This window comes from Choloepus didactylus, chromosome 7, assembly GCF_015220235.1.
Source record: "Choloepus didactylus isolate mChoDid1 chromosome 7, mChoDid1.pri, whole genome shotgun sequence".
Taxonomy (NCBI): Eukaryota; Metazoa; Chordata; class Mammalia; order Pilosa; family Megalonychidae; genus Choloepus; species Choloepus didactylus.
Genome location: NC_051313.1, coordinates 122,505,441 through 122,525,712, shown reverse-complemented (window position 1 = coordinate 122,525,712; position 20,272 = coordinate 122,505,441). Strand labels below are relative to the sequence as shown.

At 36.0% G+C, this 20,272-nt stretch overlaps 1 protein-coding gene across 1 annotated transcript; it reads right to left on the bottom strand.

Moving 5' to 3' along the window:
* Nucleotides 1-3,193: 3,193 nt before the first annotated feature.
* On the bottom strand, nucleotides 3,194-4,141 carry LOC119540738 (olfactory receptor 12D3-like). Its single transcript, XM_037844703.1, has one exon. The coding sequence runs from the start codon at nucleotides 4,139-4,141 to the stop codon at nucleotides 3,194-3,196; it is 948 nt and encodes a 315-aa protein (XP_037700631.1).
* Between the last annotated feature and the right edge of the window lie 16,131 nt (nucleotides 4,142-20,272).

The window sequence follows — 20,272 nt, the reverse complement described above, 5'->3', positions numbered from 1 at the left end:
ACAATATACACCTCAGTCAAGATACAATTGAGATATTGGTTCACTTTAAAGAAACAATCTATTAAAAATTTTCAGAGAAATATGCTAAATAAAATTAAAAACCGAATCAATGAGTTCAGGGAAGATATAACAAAAGAGATAAAGGCTGTAAAGTAAACACTGGGCAAACATAAGGTAGAAATTAAAAGTTTGAAAAAACAACTGGCAGAAGCTATGGAAAAGAAAAGCACAACATAAGAGATAAAAAACACAATGGGGACATACAATATCAGATCCCAAGGAGCAGAAGAAAACACTGAGGAACTTGAGAACAAGACACCTGAAATCCTACACACAAAAGAACAGATAGGGAAAAGAATGGGAAAAAATTAGCAATGTCTCAGGGAATTGAATGACAACATGAAGTGCACAAATGTATGTGTCATGGGTGTCCCAGAAGGAGAAGAGAAGGGAAAAGGGGGAGAAGCAATAATAGAGGATATAATCACTGAAAATTTTCCATCTCTTATGAAAGACTAAAATTACAGATCCAAGAAGCAGAATGCACCCCAAATAAAATAGATATGAATAGACCTATGCCAAGACAATTAATAATCAGATTATCAAACATGAAAGACAAAGACAGAATCCTGAAAGCAGCAAGAGAAAAGTGATCCATCACATACAAAGGAAACATGATAAGACTATGTGCCAATTTCTCAGTAGAAACCATGGAGGCAAGAAGGAAGTGGTGTGATATATTTAAGATACTGAAAGAGAAAAACTTCCAACCAAGAATCCTGTATCTGGCAAAACTGTCCTTCAAATATGAGGGAGAGTTTAAAGCATTCTCTGACAAACAGGCAATGAGAGTGTCTGTGAACAAGAGATCTGTGTTACAGGAAAAACTAAAGGGAGGATTATAGACAGATAGGAAAAGACAAGAGTGAGAGGTTTGGAAAACACTTTTGGGTGATGGAAGCACAGCAATGCAAGTACACCGAACCAAGATGACTGTAAGTATGGTTGAAAGAGGAAGGTTAGGAGCTGTTGGACACCAGAAGGAAAGAGGAAGGATAAAGACTGGGACTATATAACTCAGTGAAACTGAATGCTCAACAATTGTGATAAAATGTACAAATATGTTTCTACCTGAGTGAGAACAACTGAATGTCAACCTTTCAAGGTGTTAAAAAGGGGGTGGTAATGGGGAAAAAATACAATCAATGCAAACTAGAGACTATAGTTAACAGAAACATTGTATTATGCTGCCTTTAGAGTAACACAGGCAAAATACCAAAGCTAAATGTCAGTAAGAGGGGGACATAAGGGAGGGGTGTGGTACTCTTGGCACTGGTGATGTTGTCTGACTCTTTTATTCTACTTTAGTTTAATTCTAATTTATTTCATTTCTCTTAGCTGTCATGTTTTTTTCCATTTCTTTTTCTTCTTCTTTTTCTTTTGTTTCTCTAGCTTCTTTGAGTCTTCCTCCTTCTTTGTGGAAGAAATGGAGATGTCCTCATATAGATAGTGCTGATGGTGGTGAATACACAAATATGTGACTATACAGGGAACCATCAATTACTTACTCAGAATGGAAAGTATGTTGGGTGAACAAAACCATCAAAAAAAAAAAAACAGGTTGGTAAAGAAACATTGAGAGCGCTACATTGAATGAAAATAAGGCAGACACATAAGGACAAATATTGCATGGTCTCACTGATATGAACTAATTATAATATGTGAACTCATAGACATGAAATATAAGTTACCAGAATATAGAACAAGGTTAAAGAACAGGGAACAGTTGCTTATTATAAGCAGAATGTTCAACCAGGTTGAACTTAAATGTTTGGAAGTGGATAGAGGCGACGTTAGCACGTTATTGTGAGAATAACTAACAGTGATGAATGGTGTGTGAATGTGGTGTAAAGGGCAAGCTCAGCGTCACGTATGTCACCAGAAGGAAAGTTGGAGGTTAAAAGATGGGAAAGTATAAAACAGTGAATCTTGTGGTGCACAATGTCCATGATTAACTGTACAAATATTTGAAATCTCTTTCATGAACTAGAACTAATGTATGGCACTATAATTAGAAGGTAATAATAGAAAGATATATAAGGAAAAATACACCTAATGCAAGCTATGTACTACAGTTAACAGTATTTTAACATTATTTCATCAACAGTAACAAATGTACTATACCAATACTATGAGTCAATAATGGGGAGGGGGTTAGGGGTACAGGAGGAATTGAGTTTTCTTTTTTTATCTTTATTTCTTTTCTGGAGTAAGGAAAATGTTCTAGAAATTGGAAAAGAAATTAATTGTGGTGATGGATGCACAGCAGTATGATGGTACTGTGGGCAACTGATTGTACACTTTGGATCTTTGGATAATTGTACAGTATGTGAACAATCTCACTAAAATAAAATTGAAAAACAAGAAAAAATCAGGATTCAGTGTGATTCTTTTAACACGGAAGTTAAATCAAGGCATTTATTTGCCAAGCACCCCCATGTCATCCTTTATTACTTAAAGTAAATGTGAAAATACCCAAAATGATAAAAAAGATGCCCATGACTTGATCACCATCAGCTCTGGGCCACCATCTCCCGCCATTCTCTCAATTATCCACTGACCTCCAGGACATTGTCCATCTTGCTTTCCCTCACATGCAACAAGCACACTCTTCCCCAGAGCTCTTTCACTTGCTGCTGCTTCTCCATAGAATGCCATAACCTCATGTACATGCAGGACTCACTCCTTCATTTCCCTTGAATGTCTGCTCAGATGTCACCTTTCTGGAGAGGACTTCATCAACCTAAACATACAAAAGGGTGCCCACCTCAGTACACTGTTTCTTCTTTACCTTTCATAACATGTATCACCTTGTGACCAAGTCATGCATTTATTTTTCCATCCTTTTATTATCTGACCCATCAACAAAAATTTATATGCATGTCCTCATGGCATATCCTCATGGCTTTTTTTCACAGTCACATTTTGAATACTTCCTGCTCAAAAATGTTTAGAATGAATGACTAAATGAACAAATGAATAACTATTAGTAATTAGACTCATTTAAGTGAAGAACTTGTTACCATGGTACAAATTTCTGAAAGGAAAACAAAATTCAAGAAATATATTGATTTATCATAGATGGGAAAATGAATGTCATAAAATTCACATGCAATTTTCATTCTTTCTAGTGTCACCACTGGCCATCTTTAGGCAAATAGGCCCTCACTAAGACTTTCCTCAAAGCCAACATCACTTCCTTATTCCTAAGGGTGTATATTATTGGATTCAGCACTGGGGTGATAGTAGTGTGTATGATGGCCGCAAACCGTTCCTGTATTACAGAGGAGGCAGAGGTAGGAGAGATGTAGGCAAGGCCCACAGTTCCATAAAAGAGAGATACCACCATGAAATGGGAGGCACAAGTGGACAGAGCTTTGTGGAGCACACTGAAAGACCGGATCTTGAACAGAAGGAAGCTAATAATGTACAAGTAGGAGAGAATAGTGAGGAAGCAAGCTGCCATCGCTAAGCTGCAAGTGACAATGAAAACGAGCCACTGATTCAGCTGAATGTCACCACAAGCCAACTCCAAGAGGGGCTTGACATCACAAAAGAAGTACTTAAGTTTCTGAAAGTGGCAAAAATTCAGACATGCAGTCATGATGGAATGCATCAGAGCATAAAAGAAGCTGGTGAGCCAGGCCACAGCTGCCAACAAAATACACAACTGGCGGTTCATGATGACAGTGTACTGAAGTGGATAGCAGATGGCCACAAATCGATCAAAGCCCATGATGGCCAGCAAGATGGCCTCAGTGCAGCCCAGAAAGTGGAAGAAGTGCAGCTGAGTGATACAACCTAGGAAAGATATGGCCTTGCGCGTGGAGAGGAGGTTTGACATGAGCTTGGGCAGTGTCACTGAAGAATAGCAGATATCCAGACAAGAAAGATTTTCCAGGAAAAAATACATAGGTGAGTGGAGTCTTGGCTCTGAGATGACAACCACTAATATGGCCCCATTTCCAAACAGGTTTATCAGATAAATGATGAGGAAAAACATGAAGATTACAGGCTGCAACTCTTGAATATAGGTCAAACCCAACAATAGAAACTCATTCACCATAGTGGTGTTCTCCATTGCTTTGGGGAGGAAAGATAATAGTGATAATTAGCAATTATGCTCCAGTATATCATGTAGGGTTAGGTAAGGCAAGGTTATCATCTGGAAAGATATATAGATATGTGTTGAGTAGAATGATTAGGATTGCTATAGCTGTATTCATTTACAACATAATTATGAAAATAGAAATATGTGACAAATGTAAGTCAGTGAGTTGTGATACAAGATACTCAGAATGCTGTGAAATCTAAAAGCAGCTCCTAAGAAATAAAGTCAAATATTCAAAGACATATTAAAAAGTAAGAACAAAACTCAGTCTGGTCACACCTAGGGCATAAAAATTAATATACCTAATTAAATTCCATCAAAGACACATTTGTAGAAATTGAAAACATGTTTTAATGGAGGTATAAGGCACAATTATTATTTCTGGGTACTGATCGGAGCATCACTGTCACAGACCTGAACGTCCTCACTTGCCCTGAAAGAAAGAAAGGAAGAAAGGTTGAGAAGGAGGGAGGAAGGGAGGAAGGCAGGAAGGGAGAAAGTTCTCCACAGCATGAGCCTTCACTGAATATAGAATACATTAAAAATACACACACACACACACACACACACACACACACACATGCACGCACAAACTTCAAATAACATGAAGGCAGAGTGAATTCAGACCAGCAGAATTGCTAGCAGCAGTTACAAGAGTGCATCGCAGCTGCAGGGATGTACATGCAGGGAGGAAGAACCCAAAGTCTTCCAAGTCTTGGCCATAGGAGTACTCTGAAGACATTAGAATACAGTCAGCACTTGAAAAAGAGTGTCTTACACTGATTGTGGATGGCTATGGAAATACCAGTAAAGGCACTGAGAAGGAAGGAGAAATAAAACCTGCTGACTGCAAGGAAATGGGGCCCTTGAGCCTACAGCCTAGAAAAGCTACCTTATCCTCTCTGCCCATAGAAATCTCGTGATACTAATTTGTCCCAGATAACAGAACTTGTTCAAATATGAACAATAATAGGAAAACTTCTGCACCTGCATAAACATATAAGAAATATAGAAAAATAGAAAATAAATATCTCATCAGAAAAATTCTTGCCTGAAAAAAGTTTGTGGTGAAATACAGAAAACTACAGCACTACATTCCAAACTGAAGCAACTGAAGCCATAAGAGAATATTTTAAAAATAGGCAAAGAATATGCAAATATGCAAAACATTAAATTTCAATGATATGTCATTTTGACAAAGAACAAAATGTTTAAGACATTATATTTGTTTGAGGGTGTTAATTGCATACAGGTGTGATGTAAAGTGATTCAATCTTTATAGGGTAATTTACCAAAAAATATCATAAATGAAATGCTCACAGACTTTGAGCTAAAAGTCCACATCCTAGAATTTGTTTCCAGATGGTTTGACATGTCAGTAATTATATATGTACCATGATATTCATTTAAGCATGGCAAAAGATTGAAAATAAACTAAATAACCATCCTTCAGGGACTGGTTAAATAATTTACAGAACAAAAGCAATCCTAAAGTAAATGAGGCTGCTGCTCTGTATATGGTGTACTTAGCCACATACACACATACAAAACACAAACACTCAGACAAATGCACATATGCAACTATACCAACTTTAAACAAAAACTGAACAAACGAACAGATGAGGAAATTCAAAGCTTTTCTAGCTAATGACTTCTGCCTTAAGTCCTCTTGTGATTCTACCCTGCAATTTCCACAACCTAGATTCAAAGCAGTTTCCCAGTTACTTACTCTTATTTGCTCCTTCGAATGGCCTCAACACCTTTCCATCAAAAAAATCTCCTTCCAAAGTAATCTCTTTTGTTCAACCTACTACCTCTGCCATTTCTACCTACTCTTTCTCCTGTCTATACACACCCTGGAATAAATATATCTTTTTGAGTCTTAAGGGAATCCAAGAATCAAAGCTATGATATATTGATCATCTCCTTGAGTTAATTAACAAAGAATTTGGCTGCTTAAAGCATCATAAGACAAAGAACTTGTATTAAGTATAAGAATGAATCTCAGCAGACTTGATTCTTATTTTGAGTAGAAAATAAACAAACTTAATCCCCTCAGAATCTCTCCAGACATAGATGTCTTGGGACCTCCTCTCAAAGGATGTATTCTCTTTATTCTTTTTCTCTTTCCATAAATATTAATTTGTTTTCATTTTATTCTGTGCTGTGATAACATTGTGCCACAATTAAAAAAAAAACAAAATCAGAATACTTTTGTAGAGCCTTGTGTTTTGTTTTTTTTTTTTCACTAAAACTGAAGGGTGAAAAAAACATGAAAGAAAAACAAGGTACATCTTTTACCCTTGGGAACCCTAGCAGATACAAAGCATGTCATCATTTAGATAAATATATTCAAACACTGAAAGATGATAAAGTTTAAACTGAGCCCTTTGAGCACAGAGGCGATATATGGTTCAGCTTCAGAGTTGTCAAATGAGGGAAACCAAAATGAAACAAAAATTTTAAAAACAAAACAGAAAAAACTTTAAAAGCAGTTGGCAGGAAAGATGGGTATCTTCAAGTGAGCAACAGACTGACAGCTGATGTCTCCATTACAATAATGGAAAACAGAAGTCAGTGAAATTATACATATGTATATACATACACACACACACACAGATAGATATGTATATATATAGTCATTGTACTTAGAGTTAATACTTATCCATAAACAATAATATATATGGAAAGTACATGTTTTGTTAATGTGAATGAAATAAGGACCTATTCAGACAAACAATAAATTATAAGACTTACCATCTAAGGGCATTCACTGAAAGATATCCTGTAGGATGTAATTCAAATAGACAGAAAGAGAAATCAGCTGAAATGTGAGATGCAAGAAGTAAATTCAAAAACACTGGTCAATGACTGGTAAATCTAAATAAGCATTGACTATATAAAACCTAATGATGTTTGCTGGTATAAAAAATTTTAAGTAATATTTTTTAAAACCCTAACATACAAAAGAATGTGCATGTTACAGTTTCATGGGGAAAAAAAAATACAAAAGAAGAAAACAGACTGCTAAACTTCTACAATTGCCAAATGAACCAAACAGATGACATACTCAGTCAAACCAAAAGAAGACAAGAAAGGACAAAAAGAAAAAAGGTACAGCAAATTGAAAGCCCAAAACTGAGGGGACATTGGTTCATAAAAGTTTTCATGCATGATAATTATAACAAATTTGAATGGACAAAAAGTCACAGTTCAAAGACAATGATTATCAGGCTGGATTTTTAAAATGTGTGGTAACATTGGATTTTCCACAATTTCAGGTGTTCAAGAAAAGATCACCATTCACAGGGTAACTGTCCACTAGCAGAAAGGATGATAATACCTCAGAAATTATTTTTGCAAAATTTTTCTTGAGCTCAGAATAAACCCTGGCTATGATTGAAAGAGAAACTGACAGATTGTTCTTAAAACTTCCCTAATCCACAAGCCTTCTCAATAGTGATTACTTTATATATGCATATATGTTGAAGATTACAGATTCTGGAGCCAGGCTGCCTGTGATGTGAATCCTTGAGCTGTTACCCTTTAGCACTGTGATCTTTGGCAAGTTATTTAGCCTTTCTGGGCCCCAGTTTTCCCTTCTGCAAATTGTGGATAATAATGGTTAAAACCTCATTTGATTGATGTGAATATTAAATAAGTTAATATTTGTAAGTGAAAACACTCTCAATAGATGATAGAGATGATGGATGGATGGATGATGGATGGATAGATAGACAGATAGATAGACAGATGCTCATGGCTAATAAGAATTCTAAATAAGCACAAAGTCCTCTTCCAAGGAACAACGGAAAGAACTTGTGATTGCGAGAATCATAGTCTGCAAACCCTCATCATGCATCTCCAGAATTTTACTTGCTCTACTACTTCAAGAATTATTATTTATCAAATCCCAAAAGATTTTCTCTTTTACAAAAATTGACAAGGTGATTCTAAGGCAGCACAAATGAATAGGGAGTCATATAATAGGAAAATAATTTAATAAAAATAAATAACTGAAGAGGAAGGGATTTTCCATTCCTCCTATCTTGTCAAAACTATTGTAATTAAAACCATATGTTACCAGCATAAATATTGATAATTAAACAAAGAAAACAGACTAGGTAGTTTATAAACAGATCCACTTATATTCTACATTTCAGGGGTGGCTAGGTAGAGAAAAACTAGTGCTGAAAAAAATGACTAATTTATTTAAAAAAAAGAAAAGGTAAAAATAGGTAACAATTTGCCATCATCTCTCCTCTTCTCAAAAAGTGACAAACAAATTGGAGACTTGAATATGTAAATTAAAAATTCTAACACTTAGAATAATATATAGGATATCTTCATAGAATCATTGAGAAAAGGCAGCCACATTGAATCACATTAACCAAAAAATTTTTTAAAAACACTTCTGCATGAAAGAAACACCATTAACAATGTCAAAAACAAGAAAGACTAGGAAAAGATATTTCTTGTATATACAGCACAAAAAGTACAATTGCTGCATTCTTTCTAATGCAAAATAGAAGAACACATATAAAGAGCTACCATAAATCAATAAAACACAGGCCCACAAAGTGGAAAAGTTGATGAAGAGTACTAAACAGACTATTGGACAGAAAGAAAGTCAAATGACCATAAAAATATGAATATATCCTCAACTTCATATAATCAGGAATGTTCAAATTAAGAAACACTAAAATATGATTTCACATCCATCAATTTAGCAAAAATTAAAAGTCATAGGAGCAAGTAATAAGAATTAATTCACTCCCAGTAGAGCTACGTTAACTCATTCACCTTGGAAAGCCATTTGTGAGAATTGCACATACCCTAAAATTCAGTGATCACAGAAAAGAACATGACCTAAAGAAACTCCCACCTGTGTACACAAGAAGGCACAAAGAGGCTCATTACTTCAATCTCATAAGAGCAAACAATGAAAATAATCAACTGCCCATCATTAAAGGGCAATTGTTTATTCAAACAATAGAATACTGTATAGCAATTATGAAGAATAAACTGCTGATATATATATATATATATATATATATATATCAGCTTCCATAAATGTAAGAAGCATATGTTTATTTTTTTAAAACTGACATATTCAGATATTTGATATGAAGCCACTTATTTAGAGTTGAAAAGCTTACAAACAACTATTCTATATCATTAAAGGATAAACACATTTGTAATAAAAGTGTTGAAATGCATATGCATTTTAATTTCCTAAACAAGCTCATATGCTACAACTTTCCTATTACGTTCTGCCAGCACGTTTTTTGGTGCCTGAAAAAACTCAAGTATTATTAACCCAAGCCTTAATAAATAAAAAGAAAAGTAAATCTAACACTGATTTGTGTAATTATTAATGCATACGTTTATAACATGTATATAACTTTTCAAGCTAAATAGAAATAGTTGGGGATCATTTATTTACTTGTAAACTATATATAATCATGTTTGAAATTTCCCTCTATAATTTTTAAACAGCAGTGAAGTGAGTTATTGAATAAGAGTACAGTAAATTTTCACATTATGAATTGTCACAATATAAATAACAAATGGAAAGACCCGGCAACCTCCATGTAGTATTATGTTAACTGGTTAGAATTCATTCTTTTGCTCAATTAAACAGTGAAAATAAAAGCCTATTTTGTAATGGGATTTTGTTATCAATACAAAAATGATCTGACATGCTTGAATACGTTAATATATTGTAATGGTTATCCTCTTGTTATAGAGTTTTTAGGTTCTGACTGGAGACATTCACTTAGAAGGGTTTCCAAAACCGCTCACCCTCTTCAACAGCATCAACTTACAATTACAAAGCATGTTGCTGTGTGTGAGTAATAAGCTTGCTCCCATTGGGAGGCCTTATACTGAACAAAGCTTTCAAAGCTGCTTGTTATGTAACCTGCCCTGTAGAGGAACAGTTTGGTTAAATTAGTAGTCAGCATTTGGCTGATGATATCAGGGAATTTCTAGAAAAACCATAATTTCTGGAAAATGTCATGAAAATGAGTTTATTGGTCCTGCAGGCTAATTGAGCTCTTTAGGAATAAACAGTCTCAACACTGAACCAATTAATTTGTAATACACAATTGTGTAATACACAGGCAGCTTCTGATGTAACTACTATAATTGCACAAACACCGCAAGGAGCTGCTCTCTGCACAAAGCAGGTGCCCATTGCCCAGTGCATCACGGCTTAATTTATGCCTCAGAAGGCAAATGACTTGAGCACAATGTTGTAGCTGTGGTCTGTGGTTGCAAACAGAGTAAGTCTTGTAACAGCCTTGAGAGGTAAATAGGTTCCTTTCCCTCCTGTTTCAGACAGAGCTTCAGACTTCACAAAATCAATACCTTCTTACTCAATGTGTTTAAATGAGCTGGGTTAACCTGGTGAACTCTCAAAATCACACTGTTTTGTAGCCTTGACTCTTGAAGACAATTATGTAACAATGTAGCTTACAAGGGGTGACAGTGTGATTGCAAAAACCTTGTGGATTGCATGCCCTTTATCCAATGGATGGAGGAGTAGAAAAATGGGGACAAAAACTAAATGAAAAATAGGGTGGGAATGGGGGTAGGTGTGGTTTGGGTGTTCTTTTTTACTTTCTTTTTTTTTTTTATTCTTAGTCTGATTCTTTCTGGTGTAAGGAAAATGTTCAAAAATAGATTGGGGTGATGAATGCATAATTATATGATGGTAGTGGGAACAGTTGATTGTACACCATGGATGATTGTATGGTATGTGAATATAGCTCAATAAAACTGAACTTAATTAAAAAAATGCACTGTTTCTCTCTTCCAGTCTTCCATAGACTCTCCAGAGTTTGAGCACATCACACACAGTGCTCTCAAAATGTAATGTCACAGCTAAATGTAGTGCAGCATTTGCAGTCAGGAGACTTAGGTTTGTAATCTTAGCTCCACCACTTACTAGAGCTGTAAACTTGAGCTAGTTGCTTAAAATCTCCATATTCTCCTTTTCCACTGCTATATTTAGTTGAGATTAATTGACTTATATAAAGCACTGAAAACAGTAATTAGAATGTGGTAAGCAGAAATGTCATATATTTTATATTGGCATATAAATCTTAGCAAGAGTTTATAATAAGAATAATGCAACTTTGCATAACAATTTATATTTAATAATATGTCTTCATCTTAATGCTTTCTAAAATCTTGAGAGAGAACTGTTTCTCCCATTGCAAATTTAAGAAAACCAGAGTCCAGGAAAAATTAAGCAGCTTATCTAAAATCATCCCCAAAGAAGAATAAATTGAAATACTGCATCTCACAACACTTCAAAAGTGCTGCTTTTTGAACTTACAACTTCTCTAACAAATAAGTAAAGTATGGTTTTCTTGGGCTCCACTTTTGTCATTAGGCAGTAACAAGGGCCATATTTTCTCTCCTAATTTAACATCCAAAACACAGAACAAAATAAATGAAATAGTGACTTTAACTCACTGTGCTATATGACCAAGACCCTGGACAGACTAGAAATAAAAAAGATGAGCCCAACAATTGCCTCAGGTGCAGTTTCTAGGCCACACAGCACAAGGAAGAGGAATCAGTCAGTGTCCAGATGTCTCGGTAAGCCCAGGTGACAGAAAACAGTTCAGGTAGGCCAAGACAGTCAACCATTGCAGGGCAATAGCCAACAATTTCTGGAGCTCACATAGGGCTGTGCATATATCATGTACCGAAAGCCTAAGGATGAAAACCTAATATACGATTTCAGGTAGAATCCTTGGAAGAATATTAGTGGTGGGGCCAAATTAACCCAAAACTAAAGCCTGTTCTAGACCTACCTTAAAAAATAAAAATGCAAACCTTGAAAGGATAAAACTAATCCCAATTAACTAAACCATTTGCCAGAAAAAGTCAACACTAGTTAACACACAATACAACGAAATCCAGTACCCCACATTAAGAATTCATAATATTTAATAAACAAAGAAAATTAACTGCAAGGAGCTGGGAGATATGATCAACAAACAAGAGAAAAATTAATTAACAGAAACAGATGCAGAAATGAAGAGATAATGGAGTTAGCCCATAAGAATATTAAAAAGCCTATTATAAATATGCTCCATGTACACAAGAAAGTAGGGGAAACATGGACATGAGGTGAGGAATAGGAGAGACAAAAAATGCCTAAATGGAACTTGTAGAAATGAAAAATACAAAGTTTAAGGTGAAAAATGCACTGCTGTGATTAGCAGCAGATTAATTACTGAAGAAAGGACAAAACTGATTCCCAGTAACTAAACTGCATGTGATTAACCACAGATTAATTACTACAGAGAAAAGATCAGTGAACTTGAAGACACAGATATACAAAATGAAGCACAAAGAAAAATGAACAGAGCATCAGTGATTTTTATCACAATATCAAGGGGTCCAACATATATGTAATTGAAGTCCTAAAGAAGTGGGAGATGAAAAGGGTATATTTGAGGGAATAATGGTCAAAAATTTTCAAATTTGATAAAACATATAATCCACAGATTCAAGAAGTTCAATGGAATCCAAATGAAATAAAAATTAAAAAACATCCTAAGGCACATCCTAATCCAGTTCAAAAATCATGGTAAAGAGAAAAGTCTTGAATCTGCAAGAAGAAAATTGATGCATTCATACAGAGGAAAACAGATAAGAGTGACAGCACATTTCCCATCAAAAATTGTGTGAGACTATACTGGTTCAGCATCATTAAATTACTAAAAGTAAAATCTGTCAATTTAAAAATTCTACAGCCATAGGAAAAATATTGTAAATACAGAGGCTAAATGAGGACTTTTTCAGACCAATAAAATCTGAGATAAATTTTTACCAGCAGAACTGCACTACAAGAAATAAGGAAGGTCTTCAGAGAAAAGGAAAATGATATTAGATGGAAATCAAGATCTCCACAAAAGAATAAAGAGTGCCAGAAATGATAAATATGTGTGTAAGTCTAAAAGAAATTTTTTCTTATTGATTTTAAGAAGAAAAATAATTACAAAGTATTGTGTGATTTTTAACATATGTAGAGTAAAATGTGTGTCAGTGGAACAGAAAGCCAGTAGTTATTTACCTGTTATGTACTCTGAAATCTCACATCTCAACCAAAGGAAAGGATGGACAATTGCCCACCAGTCTATAAATACTTTCACCAAGAGGTAACATCTATCACTGTAGATCAGACGGGATTGGCAAAATTAAGTCACATGGCGAAGAATAACTTCAGGGAGGTGACACAGTGAAATCTTTCCTGTAAGGAGAAAACCAAAAATGTAGGTGAGCAGTTGTTATGTCTACCATAGTAATCCTTGATCTGAGGTGTTTCTCATGATCTGTGACAATTCAGGAAGGGATCTATGTTATTCTCACTGCTTAGAAATCAAAGCATAATATATTCTGATGCAAGGGTAGCCAGTAGAAAAAGCACAGGGCTATCAGTCTATCCTTCATGAATGGCAAAGAAGTAATCAAGGATGCTGATTCTGTTGGAGAGTACATGGTGCTCTGGATTCTGGGTTCAGATCACATCTCTCTCAGTGTATAACTGGATTTTCTACAGCTAGAAGTCAATATTAGGCCCTAATGATGTATAGATGGGAAAAACACTAAAGAATATTATCAGCCACTGCATGCTGATCAGCAGCTTTTGGAGATGATTGACAGTAAGGTACAAGAGAATGGCAAAGATAGGCTCTGATGCTTCCTGCTGGGCACACCAGTCAATATATTGAGCACATAATTTGTTTGAAAACCAGCTGCAACTGCCCCAATGGGCATCTCCAGACTACAAGATGTCATGGAAGGCCAGGATATCTAATGAAGTCAATGCCCAGTGGACAGAATAAGTGGCAGTTCCTGAAACTCTAGGGTTCTTTGAGTTTATGCCTTTGATCTATGCTGTACAGGAAGAGGGCCATGGGTTCTTGCTAATATTACGGTCAAAGCTTAATGTGAGGTGAACTAATCTACAGTCGTTGGACAGTGAAGAAAAGTAGATATTAATGTCCTAGAAGAGGGAAGGCCAGGAAGCTAGAAATCATCAAAATTAAAGGTGGAAGCAGAGACCAAAACCACGATATGCACAAAGTCAACATATTGTTAATACAACAGCTTGAGTCATTGAAAAAAATGGCTGCATAAGAAGTGATCAGAACTTTTGCATACTATGTGAACTTGAAGTGACTTCAATTTCCAAAAGAAAACTTTTAGGCACAATTATTTGCAGAGCAAAATGGCATGTCATTGTCAGCTTGTGACAAAAATATCTTCCTTCTATATAATTAATAAAAATATTATTTATGTAACAAACACATACATAATGTTAATGTGTCTAGCTCATTTTAAGCATTTTGAAAATATTAAATCATTTATTTATTGTAACAGTCCAATAAGGTAACACTAATTATTGCCATTTTATAGGTTAGGAAATGGAGGCACAGAGAGGTTTAGGAACTTGTCCAAGTCCACAGTTTAGTAAGTCACACAGCCAAGATTTAACCAATCCAGTTCCAGATTCCATGCTCTGAACCATGATGATAAAAACAAACAGCATTATGAAAGGCAAATCCTGAAAATGACATTGCATTCAAGAATACTAACAGAGCCTGCTGTCTTGCCATCACTGTGCTAAATACTGGATATAGTAGAGGACAAAAAAATTGCCTCTGTTTTCATGGCTCTCAAGGTCTAGACCTGACTCCCAAGGGTATAAATCTCCCCGGCAATGTGGGATATGACTCCCAGGGATGAATCTAGACTTGATATCGTGGGATTGAGAACAACATCTTCTTGACCAAAAGAGAGATGTGACATGAAACGAAATAAAGTTTCAGTGGCTGAGAGATTCCAAATGGAGTTAAGAGGTCACTCTGGTGGGCATTCTTATGCACTATATAGATAACCCTTTTTAGGTTTTAATGCATTGGAATAGCTAGAAGTAAATACCTAAAACTGTCAAACTGCAACCCAGTAGCCTTGACTCTTGAAGATGATTGTATAGCAATGTAGTTTACAAGGGGTGACAGTGTGATTTTAAAAGACTTGTGGCTCACACTCTCTTTATCCTGTATATGGATGGATGAGTAGAAAAATGGGGACAAAAACTAAATGAAAAATAGGGTGGGAAGAGGGGATGATTTAGGTGTTCTTTTTTCCTTGTTTTTTTATTCTTATTTTTACTTTTTCTGCTACAAGGAAAATGTTTAAAAAATAGACTGGGGTGATGAATGCACAACTATGTGATGGTACTGTGAATAACTGATTGTAAACTTTGGATGATTGTATCATATGTGAATATATCTCAATAAAACTGAATTAAAAATAGGTTGCTAATATTAGAATTAGATTAGTGGTTATACAGGGCTGGGGAAGGCTAGAGAGATTGAGAGGTGACAACTAAGTGGTTGGGTTTTTCATTTTGGAGTAATAATTGATTGTGGTGATTAATGCACAACTCTGAGATTATACTAAAAGCCATTGATTATACACTTTGAATGGACTGCATGGTATCTGAATATATCTCAATAAAACTGCTTTAAAAAACAAATCCTTATTATATGCTTTCCATGAAAAAAAGAAATAGTAGATGACTTGTCTTATTACTGAATTGTAAGTTTTATTTACATCCTCGATTAAGTCCTTCATCAAATCCATGATGTGCAAATATTTTCTCTCACTGTATGCCTTTGATTTTTACTCTTAACAGGATCATCTGAAAAGCAAGCATTTTTAATTTTGTTGAAGTTCATTTTATTAATTTTTTATTTTAATGGTTCATGTTTTCTTTGCCTAACCCAAGGTTACAAAATGTTTTCTCCATGTTTTTATCCAGATGTTTTGCAGTCTTTGGCCCAGATGTTTTGCAATTTTTGGTCAACCATGCATTTTTAGTTGATTTTTGTATATGATGTGGGGTAGGGATAAAGATTAATTTCTTTTTGCATATGAGTATTTGTGGTAGATTGAATTATGTACACTGTCAGATAACTGGTACACTGTGACTTTCCATCTACTTATCTAGGACCTGAGATGGAGTGATTGTGCTCCATGGTTTTGATCTGAGTCCCAGGTACAAGTTCCTGAAGCACCACCAATCTTGGAGGTATAGTTGGCAATAATTCCCTAACTTTTGGCTCACTTCTGCTGTTTTACTGGCCTCTCCCATTCACTCTTTGCTGAGGAAGAGAATTGGCCATTCTAGCAAAAGCCTTGAATACTATCAAAAGGGCACTTTGCACCACCAATGGCCTTAAACCATCCCAGGTTGGAAGCCCATGAATCAACTTAGAACTTGTTGATAGATTAAATGAAGTAAATATATTAAGTTCTTAGAAGAGTATCCTTAACTATGTAACTGTAATTATTAACACCCATAGACTCCAACTGACATCAGGCTTATTGCTAATACTATCTAGGTTTATCAAATCTTAACCTTCAGATTCTAGAGTTACAGACATATAAAAATTTTTGAAAAATGATTCCACTCCCAGATAACTACCCAAGACAAAAGAAAACATATATCATGAAAAGACTTATAGGTGACTGTTCATAGCAGCTTTACTCATAATAGCCCAAAACTGGGAACAACCCAAATTTCCATCACCATATGACTAGATAAGCAAACTGTGGTTTATCATAAAATGGAATAGTACTCAGTATTAAAAAAGGGAATAAACTATTGATACAAGTAGCAACATGGACAAATCTCAAAAGCATTATGCTAAACAAAAGAACCCAGACGTAAATTGCCTTCTAGAAGAGGCAAAACATAGGCAGTGACAATATCAGATTAGTGGTCACCTGGGGCTCTGACTGGGAGAATGTTCTTTGTAAAGGGGCATGAAGAAACTTTTTGGTATGATTAAAAATGTTCTATATCTTGATTGAAGTGCTAGTTGCATAAATGCATATCTTCATTAAAATTTGGCATATTGTACACTTAAAATGGATACATCTTAATGTATATAAATTACTCTTCAGTATCACTGATTTTAAAAATTATGGATAAGCATCCTCAGAAGAGAAAGCCAGACCTCCTCCCTCCCTACCTCATCATGAGTGTAATTATACAATCAGCTGGTGTGCCTAGCCAAGATATGTTCTATCCTTAAACTTGAAAGGTACATATCAGTTAATGTTGCCAGGAAAATCTTTTAAGGAAGTGGGGAAAAGATAACAAAAGAAAAACAGGCCCAGCAAAGGTGTGACATCAAGCAAAATCACAAGGAACATGGCATTGGTTTAACCCTACAAATGTGCTATATAGATAGTACAAGTCACATCTCAGAGTTGTTCCATAAGGGACCAAGGGAGCTGGAGTATTTATATCCCACACCTGCCAATTATCAGTTAATAGCTACCTCCTGTGGGACATATATTCCCAGGAATTTCTTGTCCTTTTAACTCACAGGAAATACAGGTTCTATCTGCCTAATCCTCTGACAAAAAGGTGAAGTTGCTGGCTATTGGAAGTAAAAGAAAAAAGCAAAGTGGCAAAGCATGAAAACAGTAATGGTTTCTGAGGAAATGTGGGCAGAGAGCTAACAGCATCTTTGACATTCTACCATTTGCACCACTCAGATGCATATTAAGACCCTCACGTTAACTTCATTCCACTCACTCTTCAGGATGTAGGCTGGGCAACAGTTTCTTGTAATAATAATCACTAGCAAATGAAAGGTTGGTGGGATAAGCTATGGTCCCCACAACTGCACTTCATCTTTAGGCCATAATCAATAATCAACATTTCATTCCTCTGCCAACCATTCTAAATTCCCTTAACCCTTGACAACACTTCTGCTTGTCTGGGTATTTTATCTGAGTGAGCTGAGGTCTGTGGTTGTTATTTCTTCTATTCTTTGTTAAAAGACAGCATGGAAACACCAAGAGATGCCCTCAATGGATCCTCTGAGTTCTAAACATACTGTTCCTGGGCCCTCTTCTGTAGCAGGAAGTCATTTCTCATGATGATCAAAGTCAGTTATTGGTACCATCATAGTAGCCCTTTTCTTTGCCTACTATTCTACCATGTGAAGAATCCAAAAGTCCTGGTACCAGTCATAGCTTTTGGTTTGGCACAAAGTACCCAAGTGATGATGAGATGTAATGAGATTAGAGGCCATGTGTATTTCCACCCCTTGGTTGTACCTTCTCTTACACCTATCAGAAATAGAGCATCAAACAACATCTGTTCATAACATGTGCCAGTAGCTGGGTGGTACAAAATAGAACCTGTGGCTTATGATTATGACAATAAATCAAACACTCTATAAGTCATCAGAAAATGGTGCTGACCAAAGCACTGTGGGAAGGAGTCCAATATAATCAACTTGCTACCAAGGGGCTCATTTGTCTCCTTGAAAAAGAGTTCCATGTTGATTGCAAGGATTGCTCTCTACTGCTTGTAGGTCATATACTCAGCAGCTCAAGTAGTTAGATAAATCTTAATGAGAGAAAGGCTATGTACTTGTACCTACGTACAGCTTCCTTCTCTGCCACTATAGCTACTCCAATCATAAGCCATGGTGCAAATACTCAGGTGGTCAAGGATAGAAGCTAGCTGACATCTACTAGAGGAATTATTCTGTTTATGTGATTGTTTAGTGCCTCTTCTGGAGTGGATACTCTCTGGTGGGCATTAATATGCAAAACAAATATTCACGTTTTATGTCTATCCCTGTATATCCATTTTCTTGCCTCTTCCCCAGATCTCCTTGTCTCTTCTCTTGCAATATTGCTCCTTTCAAACCCATGAACAACCAGCCAAGATATTTTCTACTGCTCATGTATCTATGTAAACACTTACCTTGGGCCATTTCTCTCTATATACAAATGATGACCATATGCTTTATTTCATTGCCCAATGGAGATATTTCCCCTCACCACTATTTTCAGGGACTCCCCTAATTGGGGAACCAGCCTATCTATTAACTAGGTCAAGGTATTTTCCTCCTCTGTCAACTGGACATCCTTGTCAGGTGATGCAAACAGTTGTCATATCTGAAGTAATTGACATGGGGGTCTGGGCAACTTGTTCATGTACTTATTTTGCTCTCTGAACATGTTATGGCCAGACTCCAAACTTCCTTATATGATGTACTGCTTCTTTACTCATACAAACTCATGACTTCGTGGGTCTAAGAGCACCTGTTTGTGATGAGAAGTTCCTTCACATGGTCCCTTGATGTCCCATGATCAGATGCTCACATCCCACCAAGGCCCAGTAGCCTGGCAGGAACTGTTTTAATAATCATGTATGGTCCTATGCTACAGATGACACAGAGTCGTTTTAGAACCCCAAAGGGTCTGTGTTGCAACTCTCCTTTGGGGGCTTTTTGGAAAGTCCTCATGGCATTTCTATCTACCACAAATAACCACTAGGACCATGGGATCTTCTAGAACATACAGCTCCAAGAAACGGGGCCATGTGCACCAGCACCTGAACCTGCTGAAAATCTCTGTGTTATTCTGGGCCCTCTCAATGTTGTTAGGCTTCTAAATATTCAATAAATGAACCTGAGAAGTAATCTCAAATATGACTTACGCTGCCTCCAAAACCCAAAAAGGCTTACCAAGGATGGTGCATCTTACTTAGTGATAGGAATTATAAAATTCAATAATTTATTTTTTTCACTGAAGGGGATGGACAACATAACCCAGACAACTGGACCTCTAAAATCCTAATACTGAAAGCCTATGAATCTTTGAGAGTGTATCTTGCAGTATCTGGAGCACATGTTTCTCACCATAGCGTCTCACCACTTCCTCCTCAACAGGTCACTTAACATGATGTTATCAATGTAGTAAACCAGTGCTATTTTCTGCATAATTTCCAGATGATCAAGATCCCTTTGGGCTATTTTGTGACAGAGAGGCAGGAATTAATATAGCCCTGAGACAAGACTGTGAACATGTTCTTTTGTTCATCTCAAGTGAATACAAAGAACTTCTTATCCTCCTTATTAATAAGTATTGAAAATCATGCAATCACCAGATCAGTAACCATAGCTGCTAAGTAGACCCACTTATTACAGACTAAGGGATGAAAGTCTTCATGAAAATCACTATGTCTCATTAGTC